The sequence below is a fragment of the Centroberyx gerrardi genome, chromosome 20 (genome assembly GCF_048128805.1).
Source record: "Centroberyx gerrardi isolate f3 chromosome 20, fCenGer3.hap1.cur.20231027, whole genome shotgun sequence".
NCBI lineage: Eukaryota > Metazoa > Chordata > Actinopteri > Beryciformes > Berycidae > Centroberyx > Centroberyx gerrardi.
Genome location: NC_136016.1, coordinates 19,828,754 through 19,842,867, shown reverse-complemented (window position 1 = coordinate 19,842,867; position 14,114 = coordinate 19,828,754). Strand labels below are relative to the sequence as shown.

The 14,114-nt window shown below is 40.3% G+C and overlaps 1 protein-coding gene across 1 annotated transcript; it reads right to left on the bottom strand.

Moving 5' to 3' along the window:
* Nucleotides 1–535: 535 nt before the first annotated feature.
* Nucleotides 536–13,016, bottom strand: rnf151 (ring finger protein 151). The gene is made up of 5 exons (XM_071911827.2): nucleotides 12,897–13,016; nucleotides 5,592–5,737; nucleotides 4,837–4,933; nucleotides 2,103–2,326; nucleotides 536–716 (listed from the first exon to the last, which is right to left on the bottom strand). The coding sequence occupies exons 1-5, from the start codon at nucleotides 13,014–13,016 to the stop codon at nucleotides 536–538; spliced, it is 768 nt and encodes a 255-aa protein (XP_071767928.2).
* Nucleotides 13,017–14,114: the final 1,098 nt, after the last annotated feature.

The window sequence follows — 14,114 nt, the reverse complement described above, 5'->3', positions numbered from 1 at the left end:
GATGGAAGTTATTAAATAAAAGGAAGAAAAGCGCTGGGGTCTTAATCATCAGTTTTATTCTGCCAAATGTCAGGCATCCACAAACTGAAATATAAAACCTTCAGAAGACAGCTGCACACAGAAAACATACAGTATATCCTCCACAAATCTCACATTTCTTACATGCTTATACAAAAACTGCAATCCTGACATGTTCATGAATCTTTAATGAAACCTTGTTCCAGTTCCTGCATCCAATTATACATTCAGCCCACAGCCTCCTCATGGCATCTCCCTCTCACATTCACAAACCTGCTCTCAAACTGGAAAAACAACGATCTCATAACACATCGATGAATCTTTGATGAAGCTTAGATGCTCATCCCTTTGGATTCCCCCCCTGCGCTGTTGTTTACTTTTCTCCTTCATCCCTCCACTGCTCCATCATCTTCATCTTTCCCATAAAACTATAATCTCATGCAGCCTTGATCAATATTTTACCTCAGTGCAGGACTCAAAAATCTGTTGCTTTTACTACGATCTATCCTGCGCTCTCTTAAACTCTCTGTGAGCCATCCACCTCCTGACTGTCTGCCACCTCCAGGCTGGAGTGGATGAGCGCCGCCTGTCTTTTCAGGAAGCTCATGGCACGCTGCAGTTTGTTCATCTTCCTGTGGAGAGCGATGGCAGCGGTCCGGTGTCTCTGCATCCGGACCGCCACCTGCTGCTTCAGCTGTCTGGTGGAAGAAGGGAAGGAGGATGGAAGGATGGGTGAGAGGGAAGGGAGAAGGAATGTAGGAAGTAAAATAATCTTCATTTATGTAGCAACTTTCAAAAACGGGGTTGCAAAGTGCTTCATGAAACAAAAGGACATCTAAAAGAAACTTTGACATGACAGACAATAACATCAACAGAAAGCTAATGTAAAAAGATGAGTTTGGAGACACTCAACAGTGTTTGGTGATCTCAGGCTATTGCAAAACACACAGTCCCGATTGATTTAAACCTGGACAGCAAAAAGCTCTTGGTCTGAACCAGGTCTGAACACCGAAGCGACCTCGCAGTTTTGTGGGGAGTCAATAACTCACTGATATGTGAAGGAACCAGACCGTTTAATGCCTTATAAATGATTATAGGATCTAAAAATCTATCTGGAAATGAACAGGCCAATGCAGGACTACTATGAGCCCTGTGTGGGATTTTTGTGAGACATTTTTGATTAACTGTAATTTACCAATGGTGGCTTTACTGAGGCATGTGAACAAGACATTACAAGACAGGAGGAGAAAAAAGAATAAATGAATCTTTCCAAATCTTGAAAAGATAGCACAGGGCATTATTTTGTCAATGTTTTACAATGGGAAGAAAAAGGCGTGTGTTCAATGGTTTAACATAATTATCAAATTACAAATGAGAGCAGAAGAAAACTTTAAAAAAAAAAATCAGACTTGATGCTGGCGAACAGAGGACCAAGACGATTATTCCAGTTTTATGATCAGGGCCACTTTCATTAACCTTTTAGTTTTATCTGAGTTGGAGAAAGTTATGGGCCATCCAATCTTTAATTGCATGGAGGGAGGAATAAAAGAAGGGAGGGAGGAAGGAAAGAGAGGAGGTAGAAGGGGATGGATGGAGGGTAGGAAGGAAGGAAGGAATGAAGGGGGCACAGAGGAAGGAAGGAAGAAAGGAAGGAAGAATGGAAAGAGGGTAGGAACTAAGGAATGAAGGAGGGAGGGAGAGAGTGATGAAGGAAGGACAGAAGGGAGAAAGGAAGGAAGAAATGAACGAGCAAATGAATCTGTGAATGAACGAACAAAGGAACAATCAAATTAATGGAGGGAGGAAGGAATGGAAGAAATGGAAGGAGGAAGGGATGAGCAAAGAAAGAAAGAAAGGGTGGGAGTGAAGGAAGGAGGAAGGGAGGAAAGAGGGAGGGAAGGAAGGAAGGAAGGAAGGAAGGAAGGAATGGAAGTAAAGCAAGAAGAAATAAAAGAGGGTAGGATATAAGGTAGGAAGGAACCAACAAACACAAACAGACAGAATAGAAAGACAGAAAGAGGCAGAAGAGGAGGGAGAGTGAGGAGGAGTTGACAGTTCATGAACATTCAGATCTTATGGTTCACTCCTCCAGCTGACCTGTAGCAGTAGTGCTGCGTCCGGCGGGCCGGGCCGAGCGGCGCCCCACGGCCCAGGGGACGGAGCCGGGCCTGGGCCTGGGCCTGGACCTGGACCTGCAGCTGGAGTCTGGAGACCCGCTGGGGGCAGGAAGCTTCTGGAAGAGGCAGGAGGAGCGGTGGAGAAACTCTCCAGACAGAGGGAAGGTGGCTGAGCAGCCTGCGTTCTGACACTGTCAGAGGGGAGGAACGGGGCGGGTTCAGGAAGGTTGCGTTCAAAATGTCATCCGTTACTGATTACTGATTACCTGCTTAAAATTTGGTAACGTAATCCACTGGATTACTCAAACTCAGTCGTTAAAGGGTAACACGGACAATTTTGACACTCAATTATCAGGTGACAAAAAGTAGATGTTCAACACAGTGTCACTTGCCTATTTGCTGCATCTCTATAGACTATATAAACCTAACCCTGACCTTAGACTAACCCTAATCCTGACCCTATTTCTAACATTAACCCTAACCCTCTGATATACCCTAACCCAGCCACTAAATATCTATAGACTGCTTTTCACACAATTATGAGTATCACCTGAAAATATACTTTATAGTGACACATATAGTCACCTGATAGTAAATTGAGTATCAGCATTGCACTATCCAAATAAAGTGGGACCATTTAAAGTAATAATCTGTGACATTTTCATATAAATAAATGTCCGTTTTGCTATTGTTGTTTGATATAATATAACAGTAGTTCAAAATATATCCAGTTCATGAAAGCTTTTACTGTTCTAAACATCCAAAGTCTGGTAGATCTTTCTTGGGAAAAATCCTCTGAAGCACAGGAAGTGAAGCATTTCACATTTCCAGCAGTACATTTACATTTGTTTGGAATACGTAGAAGAAGAACTGCATGAGCAGCGATAGCCACCTTGGCTGAACAGAAAGAAAAGAAACTCAAACTTCATCCACAGAAAATCCAAGGAAAAAGACGTCACACTATTTGATTGACAGGTGATCTCTGGGAAGTGCAGTGCAGAAACTCCACAGGAATGAACGCTTAGCACCACAGATGTCACTCAAAATCAACAAAACAAGGAACTAGTGGGAAGTTAAAATAAAATACGTTAAACTGAGAAACTGAAGCTGAGGTATTGCAGCAGCAAACAGTAAAAAGGATGCAAGAAAAGTAGAATAGATCAGATTATAGTTACCAATTTTTTGTTATTATACTACTGAAATCCTATGCTGTGCCTCAATGCTGACAAAAGTTATAGAGAAGGGGCGAAAAATAGGTTGAAGGAAAGAGAAACAAGATGAAGGAGGCGAGATAAAGAAAAACATTGAGAAAGTTTAGAGGAGAGACCAAATGACTGTCATCCATCATCTCAGGGAAATGGCTTCATTTAACAGAGATAAGGTGATTTATGAGACAGGGGCAATGAGCTCCTGTGCCTAAAAAAAAAATCAATCTCCTTCATGGTTTGAGTTTACAGAAAGACACGATTCATTTATCTCAGGGTTACTGCAAATAGAAATCTCCTGAATTGAAGGTTTTTCATGCAATTTTTGAATTGGGGAGAAAGTTTGAGATTAGTTGAACTTGCCAGGAAAGTGACTAGCCAATAAAAAATAAATATGTAATGAGGTTGTGGGCTAGCCATGAGGTTTAGTTTCAGCTTTGGGTTATTTGCAGTAATAAATCATAGATGAAGGGATGAAAACACAGTGATAAAGTGCAATGATAAAAAAACAGCACAAAAAAACAACCAGAAACAAAATATTACGTATAATTTGCAGGTATATATAAAAACCCCAAAGGACAAAAAATGCTCACCTGAAAACAAACAAAACGAACTGGAAAAATGGAAAGCAAAGACTCAAATGAATTTCATAACATAGTGACAACAGAACATAGTGGAAAAAATAGAACAACAACAAAATGTATAAAATGGGAAACGGGGGAAATACATTTAAAAAGTCCTGATGCAGAAAATGAAATCACAGGGAAGTGAGTCGGATAATGAGGTGTGTGTGTGTATGTGTGTGTGTGTGTGTGTGTTAAAGGAGAGGAAGAGAAAAGGAGGAAGAGAGAATGTGTGCATTGAGTTACTGATTTCTAGCAGTACGGTTCATTAGACAGGCCTTGTTATGAGATGTAAATCCATTGGCACAGTGAATGTAATTATTCCACAGTCCAGATCATGTGTGTTGTGAAGTCAATGAAATACAGTGACCATGAAGAAGAAGGATGAAGATATTTAACTGCTCATCTGCTGAAAATACCTTACAGTCGGTTTACATCCAAGGCTTAGATTTTCTCTATTTTCATATATTTCTTAAAATGGTAATCCACATTTGGCGATTTTTTGCTGCTAAGCAGTTGATGCAGTTTGAGTTTCTGTAGGTGGCGCTCTTTTCTTTGTCTGTTCAGCCATGGTGGCTATCGGTGCTCATTCTAACTACTCAGTTCTTCTTCTATTTTTATTAAACAAACTGTGAACGTAAAACGCATCACATCCTGTGTGCCAGAGGATTTTTTGCTGGCAAAGACCAATGTAAAAGCTTTCATGAACTGAGTATAAGTTGAATCACAGTTGAGTTACATCAGTTGGTGAAAGAGAGTAGCAAAACAGACATTTACATATATGAAAATGTCACAGATTATTACTTTAAATACACTTGTGTTGCTGACTATCTGAGATCACTTGTAATAGCATGAGGTCTGCTGCTGACTCACCTTTACCTTCAGGCGACTGATGGCTTTGTTCAGCTTACACATGACGACCAGGAGGCTGGTGCTGATGGGCCTCCTGCAGCAGGGACACGTCTCCTGTCTGCACACGGCAATCACAACACGTTACATTTGAATGTGTCAAAAATCAAACAGAATTTTATTTGTTAATGACTTGATTCCAAGTGACATTTCATGGCTATTTGTATTGTTAAATAATCAATATATCACTGTCAAATTAATTGTGGTATAACAATGAGACCATGATTCGTAGCCTCGATCTCACAACAGGGGTTTTGTTAGTGCTAGTGTTTCTCAAAATTACTGTAAGACCACATTTCCCATAAACCTTCTCTTTGTCTTTAGTAAAGAGGATAAACATGTTTGAAGTGATTTTTCCATCGCCATCCCATCCATTTTTCTCTTCTTCCACCATCTACTGTTGCCTGAAACTCTGAAAGCTTTAGCTCCGTTTGCTCTGGAAGAACAGAACCTCTTCCTGTTTTGTGCCGTAAAGCGATCCAGCAGATTTCCCTCCAGATCCACCAGGTGGAGAAACAATGAAAAATGCAGAGGCCACTAGAGGCTGACACGCTTCTCTTGTTTGTTTACGGTAATTATATACTAATATGGTAATGATTTATTGATGTTAAAATGCTACTTATAGAACCTTTAAGTGCCTCACAACATTTGATAAACCATTAGAATAATATTTAGTTTCATTTTTTAGTTTTTTTTGTGGTGATGTGCAGCAGACCTACCTCTTAATCCACTCCAGGATGCAGCTCTTGCAGAAGACGTGGCTGCAGGTGGCTCTGACGGGACACCTGAGCACCGACCTGCAGATGGTGCACAACACATCACCGTCCGGTCGCTCCACAAACAGATCCACATCGTAACCTCCGCTCTGGAGCACAGAGCGCACAGAGAGGCACAACATTCAAATAAACTCAATGCGAATGAATGAATGAACAGAAAGTTTCACCAAATATGAAGTTTTCAGATGGAGAACTAAGTAGTTTAAGGCCATGAGCAGATAGGACACTTTTATTTTCTCATGCTCAAATGAAAGCACAGGCTCTAAAAATAACGGATAATGGAAAATAACAGAAAAACAAAGATGAAGGTACATTAAAAAAAAAAAAAAAAAAAAAAGCATCCTATGTGATCTTGGCCTTAGTCTGTTATGAACAATTTTAATGAATCCAAATAGTTTGAAGTATGAATGTTACACATCTCCTCTCCTGTCCTTAATTATGAAATATGTACACAACACTGCAACTGACACTCTTTAGACATACCTTTATAAAAAAGTCATGTGAAAACCCACATGTAAATTCAAAGCACATGTGATTTCTGGACAGTTTTTACTTTAGATATAAAATTTTGTTTTTTCCACATGTACATGTGAAAACTTAATTTCACATGCAAAGAGACAATTCACAGGGCAAAATATCAATGGGAAATTTCATATATTCACATAGGAAAACCAATATGTGTCCAAAAAGCACATGTTCTTTGAGTTCACATGTGGGTTTTCACATGTGACTTTTACTGAAGTTTGGAAACATCACTCATCAGAAAACTTGAAACAGCTGTGAAAAACAGCCATATACGGTTCTTAGTTTTAATGAATATAGGATTTTAATTTCAAAAGTACCTTTGATTTGGACTTTTACTCACCATAGTCCCCGGTTATGTCACGTTGTAAAAGCTGCTACTGATGTTTGACTTGGTGTCAGCTTTGCCTAGCAAAAAACAAACAAATATCCAGCAGGCAATGACAGCTAAAACACCCTGAAAATAAAAAAAAACTCAAGTCACGTGACATTGACATCATCATTCTGGCAGCAAACGCCATGGATTTCCAGTTCTCTCTGATACCAAAGTCCAGTGGTGACTGTGTTTGTAAAACCTACTCATAACCATGTGAAACTGACAGAAAACCTAGATGTATCTCTCTTTTTCTCTTCCCCCCACCTCTCTTTTTTTCTGGTTAACATCCGGGTTTTAGTCTTTACACAAAAGCTGCCATTGTTGCTAAACGCAGAGCTTTCAGTGGTCATGCATGCTCTGTAGAGATCCTACCCAGAATTCCCCTGGTGCTCTGCCACTGACGGTCAGCGCTCTGCTGTTGGATTATAGCCTAGGTGGGATATGAGTATGAATAGTGAAAGAAACAGTGCAGTAAAAAAAAAAAAAAACATCCTGTCAGGTTCACTTAGCATATAACTGAGTTGATGGAGACTTCAATGGGAACTGAAGTAAAGCCAACATTGTGACGTACTGATCACACACCACAGCAGTGTAAACAGGTAAATGAGCTGTGAGAGCTGCAGCAGTCTGCAGGCTCACATTAGAGGGCAGCATCTATTCATCCATTCACCAGGGAGAACTGTAGCTCTCACTCCACCAATCATCAGCATTATTATAATCATTATCCTCATCCTCAACGTCATCCCATCTCCAACATCCTCCTCCTCCTCCTCATCACCATCTATTCCATACAATTCAAGTGTGTATCAAATAGAATAACAAGTGTACATGAAAATGAGGTACATACAGATGCTTGTCGCTAGGCGTGGCATGAGGCATTAGTCCATTTTTAGACCCTTGTTACCTTTATCTAAAGTTGCAATTTTGTATCCCAGGTGACAAAAATATACTTTTTGTCAGAAAATGTATATTTTCTGCCTTAAAGTGGCAAAAGCGTAACTTCAAATAAAACTAAAATATGTTCGTTTTGCTGTCAGAAAGTACCCTAATTTGTGAAAAATGCACCTTTATGAACAGATTATTTATTTATTTATTTTTTATTATCCTTACCTATTTTAATTTTCGTTCTTTCTTTCTTTCTTATGTGATTTTATGTATTTTTTGTGTTTTATGTGAAACACATTGAATTTTCCCTGTGTATGAAATGTGCTATATAACTCAAATTTGACTTGCCTTACCTTTTTACCGTTATGTATATGTATATGTATATACCGGTATATATGTAGGTAGGTATTTATTTATGTACAGAGATTCACAGTTTGACGCAGCAACTATTTGGCTGTTTTGCTGAGACGAGGCAGACAAAGATGTGCAGAAACATCAATTTTATTGGAGCCTCTCATGCATCAGGGAAGAAAGCTGGACATTCATCAAAGTTTTCCAAGTATGTGAACTGTCAACACATTCTTTAATAACTTCTTCACTCCATCAGGGTTTGATGACGCTGCTCCACGTGGCCTGTCCTATCCACCTGAGTTACTGTAAAAGGGGAGTGGCAGGAGTGTGTCAGTCATCAATTCCTTGTATGTCAGTAAACCTGTCCCATATTTCATACATGAGAAATGTCCACTCAAGTCATAATCAGTCACCTTGTCTGTCTGGTTGTGTGAGCTATGCTTCACACCTCTCTTTCTCTCTCTCTCCCACCTTTTACTTCCTCTTTCTTCGGAATTGGAGGAGAGGTCAAGTCCTGGGGCGGCACATTTCATACATGAGAGAGGACAGTAGTCAGCACGTGTGTCACCTGCATGTGTTGGCTAACTTCTGACTGCAAGTACAAACACAGACAGCTGAACTGTGGTTTGGTGTGGATGGTACTTCTCAGGAGTTATAGAGGCCTACATGAGAATAAGTTCTTTACATGCATATTTGTGTGTGTGTGTATGCATGTCATACAGATATAGATTTATTTTGTGAGAAAGAACAAACCAGCTCCAGCAGAAAATCATGTGAAAGTAACAGAGTTAGAGTGTGAGAAGATCTGCAGCAAACAGAAATAGAAATACATCTTGCTTGATTTGATGTAGAAGAACAAGGCTCTGAAGTCACTAGATGCAGCATCAGATGCACACGCAAATACATGATTCATGTTGTGAGAAAGAAAAACCAGCTCCAGCAGAAATGTGAATCGTGTTCGGGTTAGAATTTAAAAAATCCGTTCACCTGTGCCGCACATGGGCCAAAACGTGGAGCGTGTCACATCAGATGAACAGTTTCTGGCAATGCTCACGTTTCAGTAGCCGACACACCTTTTTATTATTAGCATTGCTATTGTTAGTGCCAAGAACAGCCTCTTTTTCCTGTCAAAAACTAAAGAATGCATTTCCTTCAAGGAAGCAATCTCTTTAATTATCAGCAAAGAAAATGGTTTACGATCGCAGTAAACACTAAGGAGTCATCATCGTAAAAAAAGGTTATCACATTCTGAAGTAATTGAAGCGAACTTTCATGCCAGCGCATGCATGCTGGCATGAAAGTATAATTTATCCTAGAGGTTATCAGCTATATTTAGATGTTTACTCACCAAACCATTTTACATTCATTTGCATATTTTATATACTGTGCAAAAAGATAAAAATGCACATACATACAATCATAGATACATAAATAGACTTTTAAGCAGCATGTCTTGTTTTCTTTTTTTTCCTGTGCATATGGACATCATCCACAGCTTTGTTTTGTCTTATATAGAAATAATTTTAGAAATCTGACTTTTGCACAAAATATCAAGATGTTAAAGTTAAAGTTAAAGTTTTTTCATTCTTGTGCGTCAGAGGTAAATTGCAGTATTCCTGTGTAATCTGTGAGGTCTATAAAGTGTGTGATGGACTCTTGACTGGGTAATATCCCACAACATTAATGACTACGCAATCAACTCAGACTTGTCCTGGAGTTTCCTAGCTGCTGCAATATTTACACACGTACACACACACACACACACACACACACACATTCGTGGACACACACACATCGCACAAACACCAGGAGCTGGTCGGGTCACAGCTGGAAGTGTGCCAACAGGCTCAAGCAATAGGTTTTCCCAGCATGTGTAATGTTTAATCTTTCTCCTCGGGCTTCCTTGTCTTTGTCTGCCACAAATCCATAAAAAACAATACGTGACTGCAGCTCTCCCTCCTCGAGTAAAACAAGGAGTTGCTGTGATTCTTTATGATTCGAGACTTTTGTACGTGGCAATAAAAGCATCACTTTTATCTATCTAATGAGTTTAGTGACGCGTTTGTGTAGTTTGATATTACTAAATCTTCTTCTTCAAACTTTGATATAATACTGTAATGACGAGATATTGCACAATGAAGTTTTCTGTCGTTGAATATGTGATTTTTACATCTTTCTACAAAGCCATTTTGACACAGATGTGGGTGTTGCGTTCAGATAACAGTGACCCACATGCTGTTATTATCAGATAAACGCAAGCAGAAGTAAATCACGCTTGATTCTTGTGAAATTGCTCAATAGTTGCTTATCGCTGAAGAAAGCAGGGCGGTGGCAAAAACGTTCGGTTCGTCATGAAATTGAATCACACATTGAAGTATATTCTCTTTGTCTATAGTGTAATCTCGTTCCTTTGACTAGGCATTGTGTTTATTCATTAATCCTGGATGAAAGGGGCATGAAGTAATCTAGGACAGTTTTTAGGCGTCGTAGCTGCTCACTGGTAGCACCGTTCTCCATCGCTGAGCAGTTGAATGTGCAAGTAGGTGTGTGTGTGTGTGTGTGTGTGTGCGTGTGGAGAGAGTACGGGCCAGAAAGTGAGTTTTTGAAAGCCAGGGATCTCAGCACCTGGCAAAGTAAACCATTCAGTCACTGGTATTCTTGTTGCTCAAGAATTCACTCTCCAACGATATCTTTAATCAGTTCCTCAGCACGAATCATGACGCATCACTGCAGCGAGCTACAGAATTGCCCCGCCCCTTTTTCCTTAGAACTTTAATTTGATTGGTTGAAATTGGTTTTATTGTTGTCTCTGCATCCAAAAAATCGCTCTGAGATTGAACCGAAAAGATAGCTATTGTTTTGGATGTTTGAAACTTCCTCTCTACTAACTTACATAATCATAACATCAATAATGGCTAGTATCATGGGTTTTTAAGGGATCTATTCTATTGATTCATGGAGACAATAGTAGCCTAATCAAAGGTTTTTTTGTATGCCTTTTGTGCATGGTTTACAGGGTTATTAATGACTTACTAATGTAAAGTTCCTGTCTCTCTGAATTTTTCATTATATTCGCAAGTAAGCAGTGAAAAATTAAGGAGGTGTTTAAGGGGGTTTTGATGGAGTCTCTTCCATTAATAACTCCCTTAACTAATTTTAAAGGGATTTTGCCTGACTTAAGGGGTGAATTCATGTAAATTGGTATAAATGTACGGTTATTTTAAGGGATTAGTGGTTTGAGTTTATGCCCATCATTTGCAAGTTTCTCAGGGTAGAGGGGCAGATGGGAGCAGCAGCAGAGGTAAAAGAGATCAATAATAACAAACCTATGCATCTCTCTATGCATTGAACAGCGGATGAACAGCGAATACAAACTGTTACCATCAAATCGGAGATATAGGGTTCCACGATTTAATAGGGTTAGTACACCAGTCAATCCTAAAATTAAATATAGAGCTTAATCCCAGATCAAATGTACGTTGAAGGGCCTTGAATATTGTCTTTTGTGATTGTAATGATATGTTGAATGTATGTATCTTTGTGTCCTGTCTTAATTTTTGTCTTTTTTGTGATGTTGCAAATGGAGCTGTTGTGATGCAAGAAAAATTTCAGACTGGATCTGACAATAAAGTATTATCATCATCATCATTGATTAGTCAAAATCCAAGGCATTGGTTAGATGTTGAAGGGTTGAGAGCTGATGCAGATAGATCTACATCTCTGTTCATCCTTAAGAAACTGCATATGGAAAGACATTTACACTGTTTATGGCCTATTTTCGTCTCGAATAGGACTTGAATTGACTTGGACTCGACTACGGTGGACTTAGTTCCAGTCCTGTGGCATCACAGTATCGCTATTATTGTCATTATTGTTAGCCTGACCCGCTCAGTGATCCAGATCTACTCTAATACCACTGACAATCTTGCCAAATTACGGGTCACTGCCTTCGATTTGAGGTTTATGTGTCTTGTGGTTTCTTCCACTTCTGTTCTACGATTGATTGTTTATCAGTTAGATCTATCTAGGTGAATTCTCTGTAAGTCCTTTGAGACCTGCTTGTGATAAAGGGCTATATAAATAAGTGAACTTTAACTTGAACATGAACTTGTTTGAGTTCAGTGGGTATTTGTGCTTATAGTTCGGCTTCTTATACTTCACCAGGACTTGTGCAATTGATCCAGGGATTCAAAATGCTTGTTGTACTTCTTGATGAGCTGAAAGGAGTAATCAGAATTTCTGTATAATTTCCGCATCTCTCCGTAATCATTCTTTGTTTCACCACTTGTTTCCTCTCTGCTTTTCTTTTTTCTCTCTCGCTTGTGTGAATTCATTAGCACGGTGTCACAGACATCTGTTTGCTTGATGCATTCACATGCGACTCACACATCTTCTGTGTGCGTGTGTGTGTGTGTGTGTGTGTGTGTGGGTGGATGGATGGGTGTGTCAAAGTGATAACTAAAGTGTTGCAGTGGCAAGCTGTTCACAGTTTGTAGGAATGCATTTCCTGTTGTTAAAAAGGATAAATACACATCAGCAATGGGATACAATGTGACAAAGAAGAGATTTTTTCCACAAAAGGAGTCATTTAAGGGATTTCAACCCTTGTATGCCATGGTCCTTACACCTCTATGCATTGATTAGTCAAAATCCAATGCATTGGCTGGTTGGATGTTGAAGGTTTCAGTACAGAGCCACTGTACCAAATTGTTGCCTTTCAGGCCCCAAAAGGAAAAATATCAGAGACTCTTTTTGTTACCCCCAGAAGATTCCCTAGTGTTTCCTTGTGTTTCCCATTCCCTGTGTTCCCAGTGCTCCCCTGTCTCTCTGTCTATGTTTTGTTTGTGTGTGTATTGGCGTGGGCGTGGTCTCCCTTCCTCGTTCTCCTGGCTCCCGGCTCTGCTCGTCCTGCACACCTGTCTGCACTCGGCTCATCGCCTCTCCCAGTCTGCTCACCTGCCTCTCATCAGGTCACCTGCCTGCAGTATATCTGCCCCGGCTCTTCAACCATTCTTCGCCAGATTGTTGTTTCAACCACAGTGGTAGTTACGCTTCAAGGCCAATCTAGTTTAAACTCCTAGTGACTTTGTCTCTTTGTGTTTCCTGTTACTAACCAGTCTCTCTTGTGTCCCAGGATCCTCACCCGCCTGCCTGTCTTCCTGCTTGTCTCCCTGCCTGCCTGCTAGCAACCTCCTAGCCTCCAAGCTCCCCCCGCCTGCCACGCTTCCCCTCATCCCACGCTCACGCCAAGCCCCACTCCTCCTCACCATCACTCCCCCTTGCAGCCACCGGATTCCCGTTCCCTGCCATCAGCCCCTCATCCAGATCCTCCCTTACAATAAAACCTTTCCTTACAACACCACCCTGTCCGTGTCCTGCGTTTTGGGTCCCACCTGTGTTCGTAACACTTTTATGATCAATCTGAAGTTCAACATATTCCAGGAGTTATTTTGTGATCAAGTGTTTTAATCTACTTTTTTGGTGTATCCACTTTCCCTCAAACTGCCTTGTCTACTTCTACTTAAGTTAGTGATTTCCTATGTTTCCCAGAATGCCTTTAAACAACCCCCAGAGAACGGGCCTGAACTTGTTTTCATTCAGCCGTGGGCTATACATGTAGGTGGAGAGAACGATAACGAGAGTGATAGTGACAGCAAGAGAGCAGTTTTTCCAGTTGAGAAAAAGTAAGAGTCACGTCGCTTACTCAAAATCCCAACCTGTCTCTCTGCTGCATTGCATTCTGGTCTCTCTCCTGCTCCTGTGGGTGGAGAAATTGGTCTCTCTCCTCTTCTACGATGGATTTCTCCCTGTATGATTGTTGAACGTCTCTTGGTGCAAAATGGCGGCTCTAGAAAGAAGCCCTCGCTCTTTGATTCTGAGGGACTGACACCAAAACCTGACGTTTACCGTTGATGTTTTAGATCTGTGAAACATTTTCTGCTAACTCCATTGTAGCTGCTGGAAATATCTCAACATGACATCACATCGTCTACGTCTGGCCAGTTACCCACAGAAATAAGAAATAAGTGTTAAAGTGTTTTAGCGCTGATTTTTTCCTTTAACATAAGATTGTATAACTCCATGAATGGAAATGACCCAAATCTCTGAAATGTATTTATAAACCCAAGATATTTGGTGTAGTTGTGATACTCCCAACTACTTCTGGCCCACATATAGTAGGTGAAAATGGGTGAGAAATTAAGGGAACCAAACTTTAAACCCACTTATCTCTCACACTCCTTCATCATACACTCATGAACTCATGGCTCAGGAAAGACTTGCTGTTACTTCTGGTGCAATTTTGATTTTATTGAGCATGTAAAGTTATCGTG